Raw genomic sequence first — 24,098 nt, forward strand, 5'->3', positions numbered from 1 at the left:
TTCTAGCATTGCACGGCACGTCGTAGGCTCACTAAACGAACGCAACGAAGTCACTGCAGTTTCTGAGCTGAGTTCAAGCCTCTTTTTACGTGGCAGACACAGTCTCGGCAATGGGTCAGCTGCAGCGCCATGGGTCTTCAGCCGTGGATGGTGGCACACATCGCCAAGCATCTCGGCAGTTGCCATCCCGCTTAATCGGTCGGCCTGGAACGGGGCCCATCGAATGGCATAACTCTATTCGAACTGCAAGAGGCGGCCATCAACGCCGCATTATTGCGACCGTGCCACATCGCGAGCGCCCCATCCAGCTTCATTCGACGATGCCTCCTAGGGCTGATGTTTCAAGGGTTCAGCTGCCAGCCACTTATTGGATTTAGACTTTTATTTTTATTTTTTAAATTGCCGTTTCGGACTCATGGCGCAGCCTCCAATACGATGAAAAAGACATGAATGCCGCGTTGCGCGCGCCGCGTCTGCCGTTGTGGTTCTAGCATTTAGTAGCTGCTCTCATCTCCCCTCACCCCGTAAAAACATTCCGTCTCTTCGTCTTGTCTAATCTTCTTGTCCCAATTTTCCAGTTCTTCAAGATGACCAATTCTGAGTTTCTGATTGTGCGAATAATTCCTACGCGCCCTGTAACGGCCTCGGCCTTCAGGGCGGCGCTGAACAAAATCACCATTACGGCTTCAGACAAGACTGTGTTCAACGCCGGCAATGATCGTGCGCTGGGAAAAGCGACTGGGCTGGCTGATCAGCCTATCGATGCGGTGACTCCTATCCCGCCCCTGAAAGTTGTAGCTGGGGAACCACCAACTCTGCAGCCAAGCATCATACAGCACTTCTCCATCAAAAATAACGAGCTTATACCTGAGCTTAGCATGTCATCGACTGCAACAGCCGTGGTTGTTATCAACAGAGCTGGGCTCACTCAACCCGACAAGGAATATCCCACGCCTACATCATACGACGTCAGCTTGACACTGACGCAGGACTCTACGCAGCCGACAGTTGCAAGCCGACAGCAAGTAGTGGACTTTAACGTACAGATTTCCAACGAACATCTTGTAACGGATCAGCTGTCATACATTTCAAGAGCTGCTGAAGTCTATCTATCAATCGATGTTCCTCAAGCCCCCCTTGACCTGGGGACAGCAATTTATGCTGCGGCAGCAGATGGCACACCACCTAGCTTCACTTACATGGTGAAAGCTATCGACAATGTTCTGGGAAAAGACTCCCCGACCGGAGCGACGTCCTTGGAGAACATGAAAGTCTATCTATCAACAGCTCAGGCCCGACAGGTTGCTGCTGAGCTGGTGAATAATCGGCTGCTGGATCCTCCGCCCATTGCCCCATACCCCTCCTGGAACAGTGTTCTGTATCTCGAAAAGAATGATAGAGTATTTTTCGAAGACATGTTCACTGTAGACACTCCCGGAGGGCAAATTGCAAATCAAACAACGGATCAGTCGAGAACCAAATTTGAAGGCGATCGCGCGTCATATTACGCTCTACGGACATCTGACGGTATTCAACTGGCCAACTATGTCTACTCGGCCATTTTTGCCATCTATGCCGAGTTTTACAGTTTTAATGCGCAGCGCGCCGTTATTACTATACCCGTTAAAGCCAATGCGCAACATTCAACGTCCGTCTCGCTGCCGTCCATGCCCCTATCCGGTACAAATGGTGCGGCGCTTGCTCCAAGCTTCACAGTGCCAGCGGCATATTTCTACGCCTTGACCACAACGCACGCTATAACCCAGGATTTCGATACCAGGATGAAGATTCTGCTCACGGCTTCGAGTGATAGCCTTGGAAACTCGCTTGGCCTAGCAATTGATCAAGGAGTTTTGGGTCAGAAGTCGTCGGCGGATGGATTGATCTGGCGCGATAGCTCACTCGAGTCTGTACCGGCGGTTCACATTAACCAACTACAGGCCATCCGCCGCATCGCTGCATTGCAAGCCTCTGTCCGTGATACACTCCCAGAACTGGTTCAACCGGAGGCGAATACTAGTGTCAAGAAGATGATTACAGACTGGCTGCAATTTATCGGAACAGATGCAGATTTGCCGCAAAAAGTCTGGTATCGGCCAGAAAATGCAAAAGACTACCTGACTGTCATTCTCGAAGTTATTGTACCAGGAGATGAGACTTTGATTTCCACAATTTTGACCGACCTACGCCTGCCGCCGGAGTCGGGGACCGGCCTCGGACTCGTGATTCAAAACGTCACCGACCTCTCCAACGTTACGGAAACGCAGTGGCTCGAATTTTTCCAGCGCCATGATGGACTTCTACCAAGGAAATATCTTTTAGGTGATCTGAAAGGTCGCGTACATACACTCGTTCAGGATGTAACCAAGGTCTTGTTCACGTCGCCTGCACCACAGTCTCTCGGAGACTTGCCACCTCAGCTAGCGATTCCGACACTTGCAGGCACGCTTGACAAAGATGTCTTGGTCAACTTCCTGAATCAATCCAACTTCAGCCTTACAGATGACCTGGACGACACAAAACTTACTCAGTACAAAGCTCAGGCGCTGCAAATCTTCAAAAGCGAGCAGATTGCCTCCTTTGTCACATCCGCTGTCCAGGAGCTGTGGACACTATATCGCATGACGGACTTGACTGGCATTAGCAAGGAGCTAAGGTTCTCTTACATGGAAGCATTGCATGCAAGAGGTTTCACAAGCGTCGAAAAAGTGAAATTGGTTGGATCTACACAATTTCCCCTCGCAATGGCTGGCACTGTCGCGTTTCCTCGAGCCGGTGATATTTTTACCAAGGCAGACGCGCTACAATCTGACTCGGGAAACACTGACCCGGAGCCGGGGTACACATTCAGCCCAGTCAACTCGGGGGACTTGACAAATTGCGAGCCGCCGTGCCACTTGTCGCCATTTGGTCCTTTCCAGTACCTGAAGCAGCTGCTTGGGCTGCCCTGCGGCGCACAAACTGTCGGTGACGTTCTCGCCACACGACGGGGGCCATTGTCAAATCTCATGGTCAATGCTAGCAACATGGATACTCAATTGCCAGTAGTGGATCTTGTCAATGAGAATCTGGAGTCCTTGGTGTCGAATCTGACTGCAAATACGGGGGCGATCTACAATACCGACAACGCTGGTCTTACAAGCATAGATGTGCAAAGTATAGAACCACTTGTCATACCAGCTGGCCTCACCGAGGATGGCATTCTCAAAGCGCTTCCCCAGCATTCGTCGCCGCATCTTCCACAGGATCAGCCTGTTGTTTATACTGCACTCGCATCCTCAGTGGCGGGGCCGGATCTTCCATATTCGCAGAGCTTGGACATCTCACGAAATTACTTGAGCACTCTTGGAACGTCGCGCTTTGACGTTATGCGACTTTTCCATCGCGACACGACTGAATTTGCGCCAGATGCCTCCAAAGAGCCAGCAGAGTTCCAAAGGTTCCTGTGGCGTCTCCCAGTTCGATATGATATTGCACTCGAGTACCTTGGCGTATCTCCTGAGGAGGCTTCATCCGTGTATGGTGGCAACATGACAAGCGCCCTGGCCATGGAGCTCCTCGGTATGTCTCTGCGTGGCAATGAGGAATCTTCCACTCGTCTTCTTCAAGTCTCGGATTTTATTTCCCAAGCTGGTATCACATATTGCGAATTCCTCGAGTTACAAAAGTGCGGTTTTGTTCAGTTCAACGCTGGAGAGGTGTACAAAGATTACCCGGAATGCCTGCCCTGCTGCGATGAGGATGTCGTCATTTCGTTTCCCGGAGAGCGTTCCCAAGCAGGAGAGTTACTGAAGCTTTTGATCTTCATCCGTCTTTGGAAGAACCTCAGGCGACCCTGTGGGGCGACGGTGACAATGAATGTTCTGGCAGATATCTGCAAAATGCTGAAGCTGTTTACCGACACAAACGTGAATCCAGACTTTCTGCGACAGTTTGCATCCTTACTCATGCTGCATAATTTCTGGTGTCTCCCTTGGGCAGAGGAACAGGCCACTGCGTCGCAGATTGACCAACCAGACGCGAGAACCACGCTTTTGTCCATCTGGTCCGGAAACGGCACTGACACGGACGGCTTTCAATGGGCCGTGGAAGCAATTTTCTCCGGAATCGAAAAGCACGCTGTGCAACACTACAAGTGTCCAAAGCGATTTGCTTCCTGGAAAAAGCTCATCGCCAGTAATCTTGACGCTTTAGCAGAGCTTGCAGGCTTCGTGGAGAGCAAGTGGTACTCTACACCAACTTGTACTATCCGCTTTGTTGAGATTCTGACAAAACTATACGCGTCCAATTTCACCGTTGGTGAAATACTGTTTCTCTTTACCACGAGGAAGCACTTGCGCGCTGATGACCCGTTCCCTTTCACCGGGGATGATGAATCCCTCGATGACCCCTTTAATGTTCCCGAAGATGACGAAAATCATGGCCTCTGGGCTCTGCGACGTAAGCTTCTCGAAGTTGAAGTGTGCAATGCGGACGCCGAGTGCTGGTCGTGGTACAAGATCGAGTCAACCTTGGAGGAGCTTGGGTACCGCCCACAAGAAGAATTATTCTCGCTGCAGTACTTGGCTGAGCACTTCTTCCCTGAGATACTGGAAGAGTGCGGCGGCGATGTCTCGCGCAAGAGTCGCTACTTTACTACAGCTCTGAGAAACTCGTCTCCGCAGATCTGGTATCCGATCAATCATTGCTCACCATTTTCTTATCAGTCTAATGGGGGGGATCGGGAATTGGCACAGCTCCGTGTCAAACTCCCACTTCGGGACGAGGACGTGCTAAAATTCCTGAGGGAAACGCGCCAGTTGAACGACCAGGAGGCTTCTGCCGTCCAGACACTGTACTGGCAAGCCCGCGCAGCGCTGGCTCCCTTTGCTCTCTTGTTCACAAACTTCAATCATGCTGCGGAATACATGGTCCAAGAGCCTTGTGTCAGAAAGAGATTCAACTTCTTTACTAAAGAGGTCGCGAAATTTAAGAAGCGCTGTAGAGTCATTGCCCGGCATCTTCACGGTGCAGTGAATTCCGCTACAGAATTCGATAGCGCCGAGTGTGAATGTTCGGATGAACCTGAGTGTGATTGTACTGGTATGAAAGCGGCCTGGCGTGTCCTGCTTAGCCTCATTGCCGATGAAAACAAGGCCTTCTCTGCGTGGGAGGACCCTACAGATGCCGGAGCGCCTCCAACAGATTTCCAGTGGGACTTCAAGTTTTCTGGAGGAGCCTTCGCAGCTCTTCTTGGACTTATTGGAACCGGCATTGAAGGAGATTACTTGGGCTCTGATCCATCCATCGTTTGGAAGGAGCTCCGAGGCGGGTTGTCTGCTTGGGACGATGAGTGTAATTATTGGAACACGCCCATTCCAACTGTCCTGCCAGATCTGGCATTGCAACAATCCGATAAGCAATCGTCCTTTGTTTCTTTCAAGAATGGTTTTGCTCTGGATCAAGACACCGGTCGCGTACTCTCTGGTGGTGAGCCTTTCAATGCGATCTGGAAAGGCGAATTGATGGTTGAGAAGGGCGGCTGCTATCATTTCGCCATTTCTTGCAATTGTCGCCATGATGGCGACTCCCATGACCATGAGTCCCATCATGCGCAGGACTCCCATCAGGATAATTGGAGCTACTGCCAATGCGGCTGTGAAGCCAACAAGCAGTGGGCTGTAAAACTCCGTCGTGGCGACAAGAACTGGAATCTTCTCAGCAGAGGACCAAACCCCGAGGGTGTTCCCGAAACCTACTCCAAGCAAATCCCTCTCCGCGCCGGCGCCTACCGGATCACAATTGTCTACCGGCAGCCTGAGCCGGACTTTGACGACGATGATGACTTGAGCAAAATTCACACGGGAGTAAAATTTTCCTACAAAGGACCAGACACGCACGAATGCCTGGAGGAAGTGCCCGTGTCGGCGCTCTACATCCATTGCAAGGACGGTCCTCTTTGGCCCCAAGAGAGCCTCATGGCGGGCAGCACACAGGTGATAAACTCTAGGTATATCCCGACCCTCAGAGATATCAGAAGGACATATCAGCGCGCTTTCAAGTCGGTGCTCTTCGCGCATCGATTTTGCTTGTCGGCATGCATTTCACACTGCGAAGGCGAGTCGGAGCTTGGATACTTGCTTAACAATCAAGAAAGTTTCCAAGGATCGTCATACTACTGGGACACTGAGACGGGGACCTACAAGGTGCATCATGTAGACTTCAACTTTAACTTTTTACCTGTCACAGATGCATATCTCCCTCCCAGTGTGGACGAGGACCAGCGAGTTGAGCCAACTCAAAAACGCCAGACTGCGCTCTTTGACTGGTTTGAGAGAATTTTCGACTATACTGTGCTCCGTTCCGAGGTTAGGAGCATATGCGAGCCGGCGCTCTGGATCTTCTTCCATCACGTTACCTTTGATTCGCCGCAGAAAGTTGACCAGTTGCTCCGGTATCTGGGCATGGAGATCAAACTGGCGCCGTTGGTCTTGGAATACTTTGCACCCCCGCCAGATGGATTATTCAAGATATCCGACTCCCAAAATTTAACTGCCTTGGGCGACGAGAGGTGGGCAACTCGAGTTTGGAAATCGAAGAGGTGGCTCGATCACATCCAGCGCTCTTTCTACGCCCCGATCACAGAACTGGCGCTTTGTCGACCAGCTTTGTGGTCGGCGAGTCCGGACCCGAATGAACCTGTTGATGGGCTAGCTGGTAACATCAACTTGACTCGCTTCGTTCAGAGATCCTGTCTGGGTAAAACGGACGCGGAGACGCGGTTGCGGGAGGTCGTAGGGCTGAGCAACGGCCTTCGTCTTCGCGCTCGCCATGCTCTTCTCCAATTTCTGCGCTTCAACGGGAAGTCTGCAGAGGAAATCTCTGATTATCTTTTGCTGGACGTTTCGGTTGATATCGGCGAGACAACCACTCGTGTCAATGACCTTGTGGTAGCGGCGCAGAGATTTGTACAGAGAGCCATTCTTGGGCTTGAAGCCGAGTTTCCCGTCGATGCCGAAACCCTCAAGACGTGGGAATGCGAGTTTTCAACTTTTGAGAAATGGCAGGCGCGCCAGAGGAGGATCTGGTATTACGAGAATTGGCTGCAGTGGGACGAAGCCAAAAGATTGTCAAAGAGCGAAGGCTACCAGTCACTTGACAAGGCATTCGTCTCCGGCATCACGACTGTCGCTACCTTGGCCGAAAACATGAATTGGGCTGGAACAGGCGCTCTTCCTGCCCAGCCGGGAAGAGAGCCTCTGCCGTCAGCGCATGCATTCGTTTTAGCAGCTCAGCGGCAAGCCCTAGACGAAGGGCTGAGCTTGATGGGTCAACCAGATCGCAGCGCCATGCCAACATGGCTAGCTCCGGTACAGCCAATCAACTCCGCCGGGCCCCCAGAGAGAACCCCAAATCCTCCAAGAGAAACACCCCGACTTACAGCCGGGAGCCCAGACCAAAGTTCAGAGGAGGCAGAAGTCACTCGCACTGGAGATGGTGAAGGCGAACAGAGCACAACAGCCATCACACCCACCTCATTGGACGATACTCTTCCTGGCGCTTCGTCGCTCAAGTCTATACCTCTCTGGGTCCAGGCCGCACTTCGCCTCGGAGTCAGGTTCATTCGTGTGGCGGCGTCTAGTGTCCCAATTGCTCTGCCATACAGCAAGAGGACTGAGCAGCCTCCCCTTTGCTGTGACTGTGGACATCGTCATGAGCCTACAATCGACGAGTACTACTTTTGGCTTGAGGATAACCTCAGGTTTGACCCAACCAACATTGCAGCCTCTCAGAACGCAGACCTGCACGACAATGTGCCTGGTGTGAGCGGCTCGACAGGCAACACCCCGCAGATTGATCCGCGCACCATTCAAGCTGACCCAACATCGGACTGGGATGCTCCTACTGCCGAGTTGCTGCACTGGAAATCCGAACCCCTGGTCCATCTACGGTGGATGAAGGTGCATAGAGGAGTTTTGCAGGACTCACGGCGCTCAACCGAGGGGATTCCCCTTGCCGATGCCGATCTTGATGCGCTGTTTTTGGACCTTCGTGGACGGTCTTTTGACTCTCTGCTATTTAATGTTAAGCGAAATGACACGAGCACAGGTTTTCGTTTTGACATTGCCACTGATACTGCAATCCCCATTCCTGAGCCAGTCCCAAGTCCTCCGCCAGCAGCGTTACCCATCTCGCAAATACTCATCAACAACTTGGCGGCTTTCCCGTATTTTTTGTACTACAAGGGGGGAATGCCACTAGTGCCTGTCGGTACATTTGGCGCCAGCATGGTGATTGCCTCATCGCTGAGAGCAGACTGCCAGTATCAAGCCTCCACATACTGGCTGAAACTGGTGTACGATCCTCTTTCCAGGGACAATACCTGGATGCAATGCCCTACTCTGAGCAGCAGTGCGGGGCAGCGCATACTTGTACTAGATGAAGATGATTCTAAATCTTCGGATCTGTTTTCCAGCACGGCCGCTCTTGTCAAGATTCTCCAAGCAGAAGGCGAGAGCGAGGTTTCTGCTCTCGCCGAGAGGGGACGATTTCCACAAGACAGCACGTGTTGCCGCACAGCCCCGGTCAAGCTGGCCAAGGCTACAGGGCGCGCAGTGACAATGGATTACGTTGAAACATTGATCGCCTGGGCTGACAGCTTCCGCTGTCTGAACTCGCTCGAGGCAGACCAACAAGCCGACACCTTGCTCAGCGTGGCTGCTAGAATACTTGGCAAGAAGCCAAAAGATGTCGCTGCCGTCGATTTGACGAGCGGCAAAATGAATCTCACCGCATTTCAGAGTTCACAGCCTCCACTGAACCCCAAACTTCTGCGCCTCTTTGACGCTGTTGGTGATGGCCTCAGTATGGTCCGTGCTGGAATAAACAAGCGCCGACTCCGCAATGGGGCGCTTGGATGGGATCGTGCAACATGGGGTTCTCACAGACGTTTTGATACTGGGCCTGTATTCCAACCCGCCATGGGAGATCGTGGCTGTGACGGACTGTGCGTCTTTTCCTGCTCGCAGACATATCGGTACAGCTCGATTTTGCCAAAAGCGTTCCAGTGGACCGCTATTGTAAAAGCCACTGGTGCTGCTCTACTCTCTGCCATTGAGAAGGCGGATGCTGAGGCGCTGTCTTCGATTAGGACTGCACAGGAGCGGCAGATGACTGAGCTGGGCTTGGACATTGCCAAGAACCAATACCGGGCTGCAGACTGGGATGTGCAAGCGCTCGACAAGCAAATGCAAGGAGCTTTGACCAGGCTGCAGTATTACCAGAAGCTGATTTCCGACGGGTTGAACTTTAGTGAAATGGGCTATTTATTCGGCACAGAAGCATCCATGGCTAGTCGAACCAGCGCCAACGTCTCTGATGGCGTCGGTCAGGGCATGGCCAGTGTCCCAGACATGTGGGTTGGGGTGGCTGGTGTTGCTGGCAGCCCGTTGCAGTTTCAGCAGATGCCGATGGGTGTCAAGATGGGCACCGGCTTCGCGGCCGCGGCCCGTATCCTCAACACAGTGGGAGACATCTCCAGCTCCAACGCTGGAATGCAGAATACACAAGGCAGCTGGGACAGACGCACACAGGAGTGGCAGCACCAATGCGACGTCATCACCTACGAGATTCAACAGATCAAACGTCAGCGTCTTGCTGCACGTCGACGGTTAGAGGTGTCGCGGAGGGAGCTGGACAACACCGAGAGGAACATTGAGCATCAGGCGGAGGCGCAGGACTTTCTGCGAGACAAGTTTTCAAAGTATGAACTTTACTTGTATCTGCAACAGGAGAACGCCGCGTTGTACAACAAGACTTTTACTGCGGCAGTTGAAGTGGCCAGAGAGGCACAGCAAGCCGCAGCGTACGAGCTCGGCGACCCATCCCTGGACCTGATTCCGTCGGCGGCGTCAGTCTGGGACAGTCTTCATTCTGGTTTGGTAGCGGGCGAAAAGCTAGAGTTGGCGGTTCAATCGCTCGACAGGGCGTACATGAACAAAAATTGCCGCGAGTACGAGTTGGCGAAGCACATCTCGCTGCGGCTGCATTTCCCAGCCAGCTTCGTGATGCTCGCGACGACCGGCTGTTGTGAAGTGGACATTCCGGAGTGGCTGTTTGACCTCGATTATCCTGGTCATTACATGCGTCGCATAAAAACAGTTTCCTTGACCATGCCGTGTCTGGCGGGGCCGTACACGGGTATTCACTGCAAGCTGCAACAATTGCAAAGCTCGATCCGCCAGAGGCCGCAGATGGAAACATGCAGCGACTGCTGTTGCGCTGGCAAGGGCAAGGCTGAGACGCCATCAGGAGCCTGCATCCATGATCCATGTGTAGCAACACGGTACGCCGGGACGGAAGCAATCGCCACGTCGACTGGACAGAACGACTCCGGTCTCTTTGAGGTCAGCTTTGCGGACACGCGCTATCTTCCCTTTGAGTACTCGGGTGCTGTATCGCGGTGGCGTCTCGAACTGCCTCTTGAAAACAACCAGTTCGACTTTGACAGCCTGAGTGATGTCATTATGCACATCAGCTTTACGGCAAGAGAGGGCGGTCCCGAGTTCCAGAGGCAACGCCAAGAAGTTGCACAGAAACACCTACCCGCGGACGGACTGCGGTTCTTTGACATCAGACACGAGATGCAGGAGGCTTGGTCGGTACTGAAGCGTAATGAGAAGTGTGAGGGATGCACGTGGAAAGAAAAGTGTCGGTCAGGGGAGTGTGATTCAAAGTGCGCCTGTGAGTCAAAGCTGAGTGGGCGGGCCCACGGAGACGGCGACGATGGCAGGTCGCATCATGGTCGGGAGCGTGACAGTCATCATAGCAGCGGCGAGGAACATCGAAAACACCCTCATGAGCGAGAATCGGAACGTCGTCAAAGATCCCACCACCAGCAACGCCGTCACAAGAAGCGTAGCTTCGAACTCCAACTCTCGCGCCAGATGTTTCCATATGCCACCGCATGCCACACCATTGTCGTGACTGGCCTTCACATCCTCATCGATATCAAAGACTGCGACGGCGATGCCTTGGAGGTATTCCACATGGTGTACGTGCCGCCGCATAAATCGGCAACCTGCCCCGATACCAAAAAGGTGCCGTTTGTCCGTACGGCACGCGGCCTGTGGCGAGGAAATGTGCAGTTTGCTGCACCCATCGCCGTGCCGGATCTAGGTCCAAGAGAGGCGAGAGGTTTGAGTAAGGGGCTAATCGGTACATTTAATGTGCCGTGTGAGTTGAAGAATGTATGTAAAGCGTGGTTGCTGTGTGATTATGAAGTTGTGAAAAGGGAGGAAGGGTGCTCTTTGCCGGGGCGATGCTAGGTGTCTGCTACCGCACTGGTTACCTAACAAACCCCTAGACTAGGCACTGGGTCTGGAACTCTGGAACTCTACGTAGCTAATTTCTCTGTTATAATTACTGTATCTGTTTACCGTCATTAGCTTCTCCATCCTCTTTTGTCAGGATACGAGGCTCGTAGTGATGGCTACAGGCTGCCTATGTTGATTACAGCGCCAGTTACACCCACAACAGGGTAGAACCGTATGAACCACAACAGCCAGCGGCCCTCGGTCCAAGTGATTGATCGACTCCTGCGTGAATTGGCTAATTAAATTAGCTATCTCGCTGAATTATCCAGCGTTTTTCCACAGCCTCTTAGCTGCAATATTCCTAGCTGTTATGTCTGCATTGTAACAACTTTGTAGCTCCAGCCCTGCCAGTAACACTCTCTTTTACCCTCAGCGGGGCAAAGCAGTACATATCCTAAAGTGCGTATCTGACACTCTGAAATGTGCCATCATTCCGCAAAAGCTAGGATTATATATTGTGAGCGTTCTAGGTCAATTTGATTAACCGTGCCAGTTTTACTTACATGGTGTCACTACCATTATTGGTAAAGGCGAGGACAACTCGGTACTGGCCAGGTGTGCCGCCCGTGTACTCATGCGGGACTCGGGGATGAATTGGATGCTCATACAAAACCCTGTTTTCGCAGACAGCCTGAAAGGTAAGTGCTTCAAAGTTTGAAAAGTAATGAGGGAAAATGTTGCCAGCCTGATTCGCTGTTTTTGGTCAATATTGCTGTCTTTATGATATTTTGAGCTACAGTAGGTCCAACTCACGAGGTGTCGTTGTGCCGGTGAGCATGTACTCGGCCGCTTTTTCGGCACCAGCCTGTATGGCGCTCTTCTCAAATCGAGTGACAACGTTCGCTAGATAGTCTCAGCACGAAAGGTATCAATACTGCGGCTCTGGAAGATATGTACTTTGGCACGACCAGGGATTGTTGATGCTTTCGACTGCGACACCCAGCCCGAAAAAAGTGAATAAAGCTGTCGGCTTCATGCTTAAGTGGACGAATAATTGAGAAGATGTCTGGTTTGCGGCAGTGAAAGTATCAAATGATCTTGCAGGTTCGTAGGGTCTTCGAACCTCCGTCGGAAAAGGACAGAGTGAGTCTGTTATATAACGCAAGACAAGGAGCCCACGCTTCCAGTGGACTGGGAGATTGAGCGATACGAGGACGCAAGAACTGCCGAAGAATTGGGCCATGGAAGAGAAAGCTTACGGTCGCTGCCCAGTCTCCAGCTGAAAGCTGAGGTGAAGCTGCATGCGTATGCACTGGGCGGCTTGCATGGAGGGATGGGATGTAGCCGCACTATCGCTTGCTCGCCATCATACCTGCCTGCCGACTCATTTGCTTCCTTAATAATCTGCTTGCTTAATTGTTGCTTGCTTAATTATTTACTGATTCAATTACCGCAAGATAACTCCACTTTTCATTGTGTTATGTCGGAGCATGTATAGATATGCCCGTTTTGGTTCACCTTTGGCGCTTTTACGGAAGTGAATGGACCTGCAAGAGCCATACACTGACCTCGTACAAAAAGTATCGATCCATCTCAATTTCTTGGTTTTCGCTCGATAATACTCATCACATACTCCTTGAGCTTGCCTTTTCTCCTCTAGAGCCGAAAAGAGCGACCACGGAGGAAGATCGAGGCTTGCACGGCATATGCATTGCAATGCGGGTTCGAGTACCCCTCTTCTTCGAAGCAATAAAGACAAGACTTGCAGAATCCTTGGGATATATGTTCAACTTCCCATCAATTTTCTAGAGCTAGTGTAAGCAAAGATATAACTTGCGGAAGACAGGCAATGCACACTCGGATACGCAAACCTTGGAGTCGCTGCGCAGGACAGTGTGCCGGCATACGTGCAGCCATGATACAACACATATAGACAAATGCGATTCTTGGTCGAATCGCGCCTCAGAATCAATACGCAGACGCGACAAATCGGAGGTGTCGAGAACATGGGACAATTACTCATAGTGGCTTTAGTAGTAATGCCACCAGTCTATGGCGTATCGCTCTTTGCATCGAGAGGAGACCCATACGCAGATGCCCCGAGGCGAGTGTACAGGCCTTGGAGCTGACCTCGATGATATTCCTCGACGAGCTGGCCAGGATCAGGTCTACAAAGGCGTGCGCCACCAGATATGTGCCCTTGGCGTTGACCTCCCACGTCCGCCACCACTAGCGCCTGTCCGAGTCCCCGACAAAGTTGAGTTCTCAAAGATGTCCTGCATTGCTGATGAGGATATCGACGGAGGAGACGTGTCGCTTGACCACCTTCACCGCCGTATCGGCTGCCTGCTCCGACGTCACGTCTAGCGAAACCGTCACCACAATGGGTGGCGGATGCAAGTGGCCATACGAGGCGTGAATCGTTTCTGTGAAATTCTTCTTACGCTGCGGATCAGAGGCAGACATTTTGCGCGCGACACACCTACCAAGGGGGTGTAATGTCTTTCATGAGCGCCCATAGACAAACCCCAGTGACAGTCGCTAAGATAGCTCCGCATTACGTTCAGCAAGCGTGCGACTACGCATCCTGGCTGTGGAACATGGTCAATAGATAACATGTTAGTGGGTGATATTTTCTGCTCTACAATTATTGCGAAAGTTCTTTTCCGAGCCGCTCTAATTCCTCTGAAACAAATTCCCTGGCATTCAGCAGCTCGGTGCTGCCATAAACCACTCGCTTTTTCGTCTTTTCGCCGCCTGCCCTGGCGACCCATTCTTGCAAGTTTCCGTACTCCTCCATGCTGCCACCGCCAACTGTAAACACGACGGCTTCGCTGAAGCCCTGCCGTCTTTGACCAAAGCTTGCGGCCTGTCCAGCATTGGCTTGGCCAGGCATGCCACCAGGCGCATTCCCTCCAGCACGCATGGTGCTGGGAGGCGGCATTGTTCCGCGTGCGTTAGCGGATCGTGGATCAAAGTAAAGGTAGTGCTCCGTCTTGGCAATGGCCGAGGACGAGGCCGTAGCCGGCTCCATGATGGACTCTACAATCTTGGTGATTGTGAGATCTCGGTCGGCGGGAAGAAAGTTCTTAACACCGCTAATCAGAGACTCAAAGTTGGAGGACAGACCCGTCGGCACACCGGTTTCCTTTAAGCGGTCGGTGAGGCGCGAAGAAATAGAAGAGAATCTACCAAACAGATCGGAAGATGCGTTTTGGTTGGAGTTGTTGTTGATCGTCGTAAGCTGCGTCATCTTTGTCGTGGCGCGAACCCTGTGATACGTTAGCTGTGAATTTCGTCCAGCGCTGCATCTGGCACATACTGTCGAACATAGGGCAACGACGAAACATCGGCCCCGGCCTCGGCAAGAGCCTTCTCAAACGACTCAAAGTCGGCTCGAGCTACTTCTTGCTCCGTACTGAGGAACCAGATGACAAACAGTCGTAGTTTATCTGTGGAGTCGTTGCCCTTGTTTTGATCCTTGATGATCTCCATAATCTGAGCCTTGGTCTGTTTCATGACATTTTCTTCGACCTGGAAAAAGTTGTCTAATTGACGATCTTTAATCCCGGACAGAAGCGCCGCTAGAATGTTCATGTGCATGTCAAGGACACCTTTTCGTTCTCTCATTTCAGGCAGAAGCGTGATCGCTGCTTTGAGATGCTGAGCGCTGGCACTGGTATCATTTTGCAGATCCTCCAGACTGGAGACACCAGTCTTTTTCGTAATGGCGGCCGTTTCCTCCTTGTACTTTGTAAGTTCGGCGTCGATATCCTCAGCAACCTGCGGGAAAGGTACAGGTGCATTCTTGGCCCAGAAGAAGTCGCTGGCGTTGAGATCGTAAGCCTTTTTTGAGGTGCCTCTGCTGGGGTTGGACTCGTCGACCGGGGTTTCGATTGTAATGCGGTTGAGCTTCATGTTCAAAACGTCATGGACGAGAGACTGATAGGTCCAGGAGTGCGCGAGCATTGGTATCAAGTCGACATTGCGATCGAGTAGGATGAGAACTGGCCTGGACTGTGGCGTACTCGCTGCTGCTGATCTCGCGTTCGAAAACAGGTTATCTTTGGAGTTGAGTATATGATCGCGAAGCTTTCGGTCGAGTCTCTGTGCCACCATTTCGGCGGCGGCGCCTTTGGGACAGCGGATAATGGGAATAACACCTATGCATGAGCCTCATTAGCTTTGCTTTTCACAAATTATTTCTGGTACTAACCCATGGTGACAATAACGCTGAAAAGTCCGCTGACTATTCTGTCGACAACAGCATCTAATTGTTCGTCGCTCGTCTTGGCGCTGTTCAGCGCCCAGTAAGTGTGCTCCTTTTGCATGCCCAGGCTGAACAAATCTGGTTCGGCAACTATAAAGTTGAGATACTGGTCAAATAACTGCGCGATGTTCTCTGACGTTCCGGCTGTCGCAGTCTGCGTAGCAAATTCTTCGAGGACGACCCGCGGCATGGACGAAAGCAAGTTGATATAGGCAGGGGAATAGAGCCCCTTTTGCAGATCTGCTGTGATGGCTTGCATATTCTGTGGCAAAGGTTCGAGCAAGTAAATAACGGGCACGTCGGGAATTTGGTGGCGAGCGGTTCCAATGTGCCTATCCATGGTTAGCCGGACACTGTGAATTGATGATACGATTCGGCCTACATATGCATGGTAACGCCCATAGAGCGTAGGTCGCTCACTCGCATTACACTGCTAATGACATCTCTTCCAAGGTCATCAAAGACTAGGACTTTCCAGATGGGGTTGCCATCGGCATCAAGAACAGGTGCCACTGGGGCGAGGAGGCCATTCGCCAGGGCCTCTTCACCTTCGCCTGCGTCGACCGTCTCGTTCAAGTTGAGTATCTTCTTTAGCGAAGCTGGATAGTATTAGAGGACTGAGATAAAGCAATACAACAGCATCGCGGACATACCAATCTGGCGATCGCGCAAAGTGTTTCCTTTGGTCGCCATGGTCGACGGCTGGCCTGGGAGAAGCTATGGTGGTCTGGGAATGGAGGGCGAATGTATGCGCGGCAGATATTCAGAGAATAGGAATGGAGTTTTGCCGCGCTAGACAGCCGATAGTTCCATGCGCGGGGCGCTGAGCGACAGAGGTTGATGTTGCCGAGCAAGAGGCCACGATGACAGCTCCGAGTCGGACAAGTTGTTGGAGCTTGGTTAACCCCACCAAAACTGCGCCGTGGCGGTTGAAAGCTACAGCGAAGGCCACGGGGGGAGGTAGGCACTTGGAACAACGACCGAGTGACTTGCCTCGGGCGCTGTAATTGAGTTTTAGTGGGCCAACACGCCGCTGATGCGCTGTAACCTAGCTGCGGCGGACTTCGAATTGTACCGCGAGGTACCTGCCGTGCCTGCCTCAGAGGACGAGCCGCTGCTTGGCACGGTCTACCAGACCAAGGTCTTGATGCCTCACATACAAGGCACAGAACGCCAGCTCCCTTTCTTATTACTTTTCCTGCCCGGCCAAAGCTTCCTAGCGATTACACCTCCCCATCAACCGCGACATCACCAACTAGCCCTCCGGTCGCAATTAGTTCAGCGTCGCGAGGTCCCGCGAGGCTCAAGGCGCCGCAGACCAAACGAATATTGCTGCCGATACTGGCGCTGCGCCCGAAAGTCTATTCTGTCCTTTGCGCTACTGAACCTGCAGCCACGGGCGTTTGTCGGGGCTAATCCTGCGCCGCCTTGATATTGTAAAGCATCACGACAGGCTGTCAGTTTCACAACTTCATCCGCGCAGGCCGCATTACTTGTTAAAATTACACTGCACCGGAGGATCAATTGGGTATGCTCCCCTCTCCCTTCCTGGCTACTGATACTCTTCCCACACCCGCACCCGCACTCGCACCCGATTTCCCAGGCGCCGTTCGCTTGCTACACCTGGTACATAAACCGAAATCATCGATTGTATATTGTGATTCCTGGCCTCCTGTGGATAACCACGGCAAGCTTAAGGCGTTGGCCAATTAAACTAGCAACAAGACCCTTCTGAGCTTGCTCGCGTGTCCCGTGGTTGCGCAACGCTGGCGCGACCTTGATGCGCAAAGTCGAGGTGAACGGTGACGAGAAGGAAACAGGGACCAGCATCGCAATGGCCTCTCTGGCCTAGTATTCTGATATCTGGAAGCTTCTCTCATCTTTGACTTGATGTGCCTCTGGCCGCGCTCTGCAACATGAAGCCCTTGGCATGTGGCAGCGACTGGCCCTGTGGCGGCCGCCATGGTGTGCCTTGCGATAGCTATGAGCTGAGCAGAGCAACAGCACAGGAATCACTCTACACAGTTGGCGTCTGACACGAACTCTTAATCAATCACCGATCTCATCGTGAAATACGATTGCAAGCTCATCAGGCCACTTTACTGTTATCGACTCCAGATGGACGCTGTCAGATCAGCCATTCGAAGTGCAACGGCCCGCGTGGCGCGCAACATCTGCCACGGGAAAATGCAGTCGACCAGCACAACTGCATATATTGCGCGCGCCTCAACTCTCTGCATCTTCACAATTTTTCAACAAGGCTGTTTTTAAAGACTGTTCAAGCTAATCTTTTCTTTCGTCAGATTGTTGTCGCCTCAGGGTTCGTCGCCACTTCAAGCCCTGCGTATCCTCCCTCACCCGATTTGGAATAGCGCGCTTCGTCTCAAGTATCTCTACACGAAATTAAGGCGGGTAAGTACTTATCGTCTTCCATCTGCTGCAGCTCTTTGTTCCACCTGAAATGCTTCATCGCCAAGTTCATCTTGGTCCTTCTCACAACATCGCGTGGTGGACTGCAGTTGCGATGTCGCATGCTGATGACAATTAATAGTAATAGCTCTTGATTCCAGTGCGCTGATGAATTGTTCATGCTGCCATACATAATCCTCCTCGGTTAATATGCAGTCGTGGCCTAATCCCGGCCAGGGTGACGGCAATGAGCAGGATGCATGGCAATCTAATTTTGCCTATGACGACCAGGGAACCGCTTTCGATCCTGACCAGCAATGGGCCCAGCAGCTGACGGGCCAGACGACCGACTTTTCACATCTACACCAGGACCCTGCATCGTTCTTCGACGCGTCTTCTGCATCTGCCAATCCATATGTGCAAGCGCAGTCGCTACACGCTAGTCCTACGAATCAACCTGCGTTTCCGGCACATCAGTACGCACAACAGGGCCAGGATGCCATTGATCCTGCTTTCCATAATGTACATCCAACCCTGTATGCGCATGGAGCCAAGCCCGGTGACAGTGGGCATGTCGATCACTTGGACGAAGGGCGACCGTTTCCTCAGCACAACTATCCTTTCCCTGCTCAAGGAGACGCGTCTTTCCGCCAACAGCCGCAACAGTTTGGCCAATCGCATTTGCAGCAGCCTCAAGTCAGCCGCCAGCCAGAGCAGTTTGGCGTGTTTGCGCAAAATCAGCAGGCAGCAGTTGAGCCCCAGCGTGTCGTCACGCCCCAGGGCGCATTCCGCCAGAGCCCAGCCCTTTCTCAGCCACCCAGCGGTCAACAAGCGCAATATCAAACCGATCCTCACCTGACTTATGCTGCACAAAGGCAGCACTATCAATTGCACGGCGATCAATTAAGCACGCAACAGCCACCGAGACAAGGCTATCAGGATGGCCTGCACACATTTCAAGGACAACCAGCAGTTGTCCAACAGAATGCCATGCAATACGTCCCCAACGCCTATCAGGCCGTTGATGCGACTGAGACCACTATCAAGAGGAACAGGTCTACAAAAGCCTCCGACTCCAGCTCTGAAGGCCCACAAGATTCGACGCCAGAAGCATCAGGAAGAAGGGCCGAGGACATGGATGCTTATCCTGCTCCTGTACCCTCCGCCGAAGACCAAGAGCAGCTCTCCAAGTTCAGCAAGCGCAGCAAATCCGCCCAAGTCAAATATCCATCAATAAATGGCCTGCCGCACCTTGTATTTGATGGCAGCATAAAAATTCCGACCCCCAAGAGTTTCGACAAGCTTGCGCCCCTCGTCACATTACCACCAAGGTCTGGCAAAGCCATGGTCCCGGAACTGGGCTATAGCCTGCCCTGCGAAATCCAAGGAAATTTTACGAGCCAGTACCGTCCAGCCCCCGATCGAGCTGGTCTAAACGAGAGACGCATGGAAGCAAAGGATCTTCTGGATCAATTTGAAGTATCTATGAAAGCTATGGGAAAGCGTCGCCCCAAGTACACGGAGTATCCCCACGCATTCAAAGAGCAGATGAAATCAGACGAGGCTGTCAAAAACAAGGCCGGAAAAAAGGTTAAGAAGCAGCAGGGAGGTGACCAGAATAAGCCTATTCGCCCCGCTGCCCGACCAACAGATCCTGTAGAGGCAGCAAGCTGGGATGCCATTGGTATCGTGCATATTGACCAGTCCGTTGCCCGAACCAGCTCGTTGATCGCGCAGCGAGTGCAGCAAGCTGGCGACTTATTCATTAAGCTGCGAGGCGAAATGAACAAGGCAAAACAAGAGCTAGATCAAATGACCAAGGACAAAAAAACGGAGTCTGAAGTTGCGGCTATGAAAGCTGAGTACGAACAAAGGAAGGAAGCATTCTATCGTGCCTTGGATTCGACAGTCGAGCATGCTGACGACGCTGTCTTGGATAATCTGGGCGGCCACCAGAAACTCATTCTAAGCCTCGTCAATGCTTTAATTTCTTGCATTAAAGCTGCCGATTTCTCCGGCAAGCTGCCAAAGATTGTACTCGAGCTCATATCGCTCTTCCGCATGACAAAGAAAATCATTGACACCACAAACTTTGAGACTGTCCGCAAGCGCTTCGGCGACAAGGGTGACGCAGATGTCAAAGACTTTATTCAGGATATCAATGCCAAAATCAGAAAGGTCATGAAAACTAGCGAACCCGAGACGGCGACTGGCTACACAGGCACATCAGCGGCCAGTAGAGCCAAGGCCGCGGTCAAACCAGCTACCGATGCGACGACAAAGCGAAGCAGAGAGGACGACTCGGACAGCCGAACCACCAAGAAAATTGTTCTTGAGCAACCAGGCAGCTCGCTGCTCAAGAAGCTTGCTCAACCAAAGGCGCAGCCACAAGTTGTTCCGAAGCCTGTTGCAAGCTCTCTTTTGCCCGGCAAAAGCCGGCCGGCCGCCAAACCCGTTGCCAAGTCTGAAGCAACGGCAAGCGCAGGTAGTCCTGCAGCTTCTGGCGACGAGAAGCTAAAGGCCCCTGTCCGTAAAGTATCCGACAGCAAAACCGAGCCAGCAAAGGTGCCAGTACCGAAACCGACACCCTCAGCAGCATCGAGCGCACTTTCTGGTATCGCGTCACTGTTGGACTCTATCAATGCACCAAAGGTCGAAGCTGCCGCAATAGCAAACGCTATAAAAGAAGTCGAGATCGAAGATGACACGGAATCCCCCGCGGCAAAGGCCAAGAGGCTGCGAAAGCTGGAGCGTCGCAAGCTGCGTGTCACGTGGAAGCCAGATCATGAACTTGTGCAAACCAAGGTTTTCACAAAGGACGACAACGAGGATGAAGGACGCGCCATGAACATGATTCGCGATGCAGCCGACGATAAATCAGAAGGCATGATGCTGAAGCAACGCATGGGCATGGATGAAGATGAAGATGAAGAGGATGTTCCCTATCAACCGTGGCTTGGTCCGGTAGAAATGGACCTTTCCGGGCTGTCGGCGGATGTTCGAAGCAAGAACTTTACCACTCGTGGTGGGACTGTTACCTTTTCGACCGACGAGCAGAAACGCATCGCTGAAAGAGAACAGCGAGAGCTTATGGCCATTTACACCGACCCTGGCGATATTCCGCCGACGCCAAAATCACCTCCTCCAGAATCCGCAAGCACTACATCCAGCGTCAAGGTTGGGCAACTGCCAAGCGACGACCCGAAGTTTGCTGAGATCCAGCGACGCTGGGCCGATGCGCAACAGATGGGTGTCGAACAAGCGTTAGTTGCGGCAGTTCAGCGTCTTGATGCCAAGCAAAGTCCCGCCAACAAGCTCGACGCCATTCTCGGGCGTCTTCAGAACAGCAATCCTGCTTCATCTGCTAACCAGCCAGCTCCATCTCCCGCCGCAGCCCAGCAGCGCATTTCGATAGCAGCAAGCAACGTTCCCTTGCTCGTTGGGCTTGCAGCAGAAGAGGGCATTCTCGGATGGCTTCGCTCAGACAAGATTGCGGCGTGGAACGACCCGAACCCTGTTCATGGAGACCTCTCACGGCCACACCGATACGCAGACTCTACCCAAGCAGCAGGCCACGCTGTCGAGACTGTCGCCAAGTCTCTGCAAGGAAAACCTTACCCGGCCAACGCGCCTCCTGACTGGATGCTTCAGTATGAAGACAAGGTCAAAGAGTGGTGGTTCGGTTATAACAAGGAAGCGCCGGCAAGACAGCGCAGAGAAGATGAGAGACGGGCCAGAGCTGCAGCGGAGGCTGGACCAGCGGCTATCGCACAGGGCATGCAAGACTGGTCGTACGCGCCGGAATACGCTCCTTACATGGCGATACTGCAACAGATGAATGGCGGAGCAGTAGCGGCGCCGCCGCCACCACCACCGCCGCCACCGCAGCAGCAGCAGCAGTCACAGTTGGATGACAGCCAGCTGCATTCTATTTTGTCGGCCATCAACCAGGCCCCTCAGCAACCTAACCAACCCGGCGGGGATGCTGCGTACCAGATGATGATGCAAATGGCGCAAGGCCAGGCCTCGCAGCAGCAGGTGACTGGCGGAGACAGAGATCGTGATTGGGACAGAGAAGATGATCAGGATCGGGGACGACCGCGAGACTGGGATCGCGAGCGCGGCCGAAGCGATGGCGGACGAGAGGAGCCGTACCGCAAGAAGAAGGCAACGCTCCCACCACATAAGCCCGCCAACAAGGCTTTGATTGGCACCAAGGCGTGCACGTTCTGGCAGCAGGGCAAATGTGCTCGTGGTGATCAGTGTACATTTCGACACGACTGAGGCATCACATGCTTGGTCATGTACTGTATTCGTGGGGAAGTTGGGCTGGCGTAGAAGAACACCATATCACGGCGTTTGGGCATTTTGAAGCTAGAACCATGCATGGAATGGTCAATGTCGATTGCTTTTTTTGTATTTTTCTCGTTGCTTTATTTTGTACCATGGGATACCAGGAGCCTCAGAGCTGGAACATGTACCATTAGCAAGACCCTTTTTCTACCTGGCTATTTGAAAAGCGCCACTGCTTTACCGGAGATGGCCTCATACGGACTAATATACTGTAGTGTGTGCATCTTCGTTTTAATCATTGTACGCTCATACATGCCTTGTGATTTTAAGTCTGCAGCCTTGCAATTACGGCCCAAATAGCAATGATCATTTTAGAGCTATCGCTAGATTTTAGAATTTTCTTTTTTTGTTTTACTCGGACTTCATCTCTGCGTCTGCCGCGCCGGGTCTGGGCACCAGCCCGCGTAGGCTCAAGTCGTAGACGACGTCCTCGACCCTCTTGACGTCGTACTTTACGGCGTCGGCGCGCTTGCGGAGGATGTCGTTTTTCAGGTTCAGCAGCTGGAAGCCGGCGAAGAGGTCCTTGAGGAACGCGCTGACGGTCAGCGGCAGGGCAAAGTCGCCAAGGGTCACGGCGTTTGTGGCAAGGCGGCCGAGCTCCTGCGTCAGGTCCGTCAGGGCGAGCAGGTACTCCTCGATGGTGAGGTGGAAGGTGTCGCGGTCCTTGACGTTGGTGGGCGCGGCGAAGACGGCGCCGACCTGCTCGAGGGTGAGGAGCTGCCCGATCTCGGCAGGGATAGTAGTGGTAGTGCTGGGGGAGGCGAGAGAGGAGAAGCCGCCGAGCCAGGCTGTGTAGAGGACGGTGCCGATGGCGTTTTGCATAGTGCGCGACCAGCGCGAGTTGTACCTGGCAAGGTCAGTTGGGGGGGGTACATTGGTGAGACGGGAGACGGGAGGGGAGGATGCGTACTTGTAGTAGGGGTGCTTGGAGGCGAGCTCGTTGAGCTCGGCTACGATGACGGCTTCATCCTTGATGGCGGCCTCGAGCTGCGTGACCAATTGAGGATCTGCGGGTGGTGAGGATGGTTAGAGGGAGAAAGGGGAATATAATCAAGGGCAAGATGGAGAGAACTGACAGCTGGCGCGCGGCGTCGAGTGCACCTTTGTGAGCAGGCCCTGGGCGGCGCCGACGGAGCGCTCGAGGCGCTGCAGGATCTGGGTGAGGGCGTCGCGGATGCGCGTCTCCTCCTCGAGCTTTGACTCGAGGCTGGCAAAGATGGAAGGGTCGAGGAGGGATTGCTGCTGCGGCTGCGACATGGTGGGTGATGTTGATGTGGTGTGGTGTGGTGTGGTGTGGTGTGATGTGCGCGGCGGAGTGGCGGCGGCTTGGCGGCTAAGATGGGACGGGACGGGATAAGATGTTGCTAAATGTAAAAGTGGTGGTGGAAAGAGGATCCTAGCAATTGTAGACGAGAAATGTATTGTCAAGGCTGTGGATGTGGCGTTAAAAGCTTGGCTGATGCAGTGTGTGATTTGGCGGTTCCAGCAGAGATTTTAACTAGTCAACTATGTAGGTGGTGAGGTTTTCTGGTCCCGTTTGTGTGGGAGTTGGTGGTGGTTTTCGGGCGGTGCTTGCGAGATGCACCAACACCAAAGCTCTTCTAATTACTCTCGGTGGTTTTTTTAGTAGCCATTCTGAATAGATACCTCTATCAAATCTTTGCTGACTCTAAGAATTCTTACGGATACTTGCGTCAGAATGGCCTTTTCAGCTCCAGCCTCGCAGCTATTACAAACCGCATACATTGATTCATGCGTGAGCGGCTCTCTGC

At 52.8% G+C, this 24,098-nt stretch overlaps 5 protein-coding genes across 5 annotated transcripts; 2 read left to right on the forward strand and 3 right to left on the reverse strand.

Annotated features, from left to right (window-relative positions):
- Positions 1-587: 587 nt before the first annotated feature.
- Positions 588-11,426, forward strand: LMH87_000225 (uncharacterized protein; the record flags this gene model as incomplete). Its single annotated transcript, XM_056198097.1, has 3 exons — positions 588-5,007; positions 5,446-10,662; positions 11,350-11,426. The coding sequence occupies 3 exons, from the start codon at positions 588-590 to the stop codon at positions 11,424-11,426; spliced, it is 9,714 nt and encodes a 3,237-aa protein (XP_056055079.1).
- Positions 11,427-11,723: 297 nt separating this feature from the next.
- LMH87_000226 (uncharacterized protein) lies at positions 11,724-12,330 on the reverse strand (the record flags this gene model as incomplete). Its single annotated transcript, XM_056198098.1, has 4 exons — positions 11,724-11,796; positions 11,858-12,047; positions 12,108-12,197; positions 12,252-12,330. 4 exons carry the CDS (start codon positions 12,328-12,330, stop codon positions 11,724-11,726), a joined length of 432 nt encoding a protein of 143 aa, XP_056055080.1.
- Positions 12,331-13,941: 1,611 nt separating this feature from the next.
- Positions 13,942-16,257, reverse strand: LMH87_000227 (uncharacterized protein; the record flags this gene model as incomplete). Its single annotated transcript, XM_056198100.1, has 5 exons — positions 13,942-14,566; positions 14,617-15,457; positions 15,511-15,896; positions 15,947-16,163; positions 16,218-16,257. The coding sequence occupies 5 exons, from the start codon at positions 16,255-16,257 to the stop codon at positions 13,942-13,944; spliced, it is 2,109 nt and encodes a 702-aa protein (XP_056055081.1).
- Positions 16,258-18,183: 1,926 nt separating this feature from the next.
- On the forward strand, positions 18,184-22,257 carry LMH87_000228 (uncharacterized protein; the record flags this gene model as incomplete). Its single annotated transcript, XM_056198101.1, has 1 exon — positions 18,184-22,257. The coding sequence occupies one exon, from the start codon at positions 18,184-18,186 to the stop codon at positions 22,255-22,257; it is 4,074 nt and encodes a 1,357-aa protein (XP_056055082.1).
- A 420-nt stretch (positions 22,258-22,677) lies between these two features.
- Positions 22,678-23,583, reverse strand: LMH87_000229 (uncharacterized protein; the record flags this gene model as incomplete). The annotated part of the gene is made up of 3 exons (XM_056198102.1): positions 22,678-23,173; positions 23,237-23,333; positions 23,403-23,583. 3 exons carry the CDS (start codon positions 23,581-23,583, stop codon positions 22,678-22,680), a joined length of 774 nt encoding a protein of 257 aa, XP_056055083.1.
- Between the last annotated feature and the right edge of the window lie 515 nt (positions 23,584-24,098).

Source organism: Akanthomyces muscarius, chromosome 6 (genome assembly GCF_028009165.1).
Source record: "Akanthomyces muscarius strain Ve6 chromosome 6, whole genome shotgun sequence".
In the NCBI taxonomy this organism is placed as follows: Eukaryota; Fungi; Ascomycota; class Sordariomycetes; order Hypocreales; family Cordycipitaceae; genus Akanthomyces; species Akanthomyces muscarius.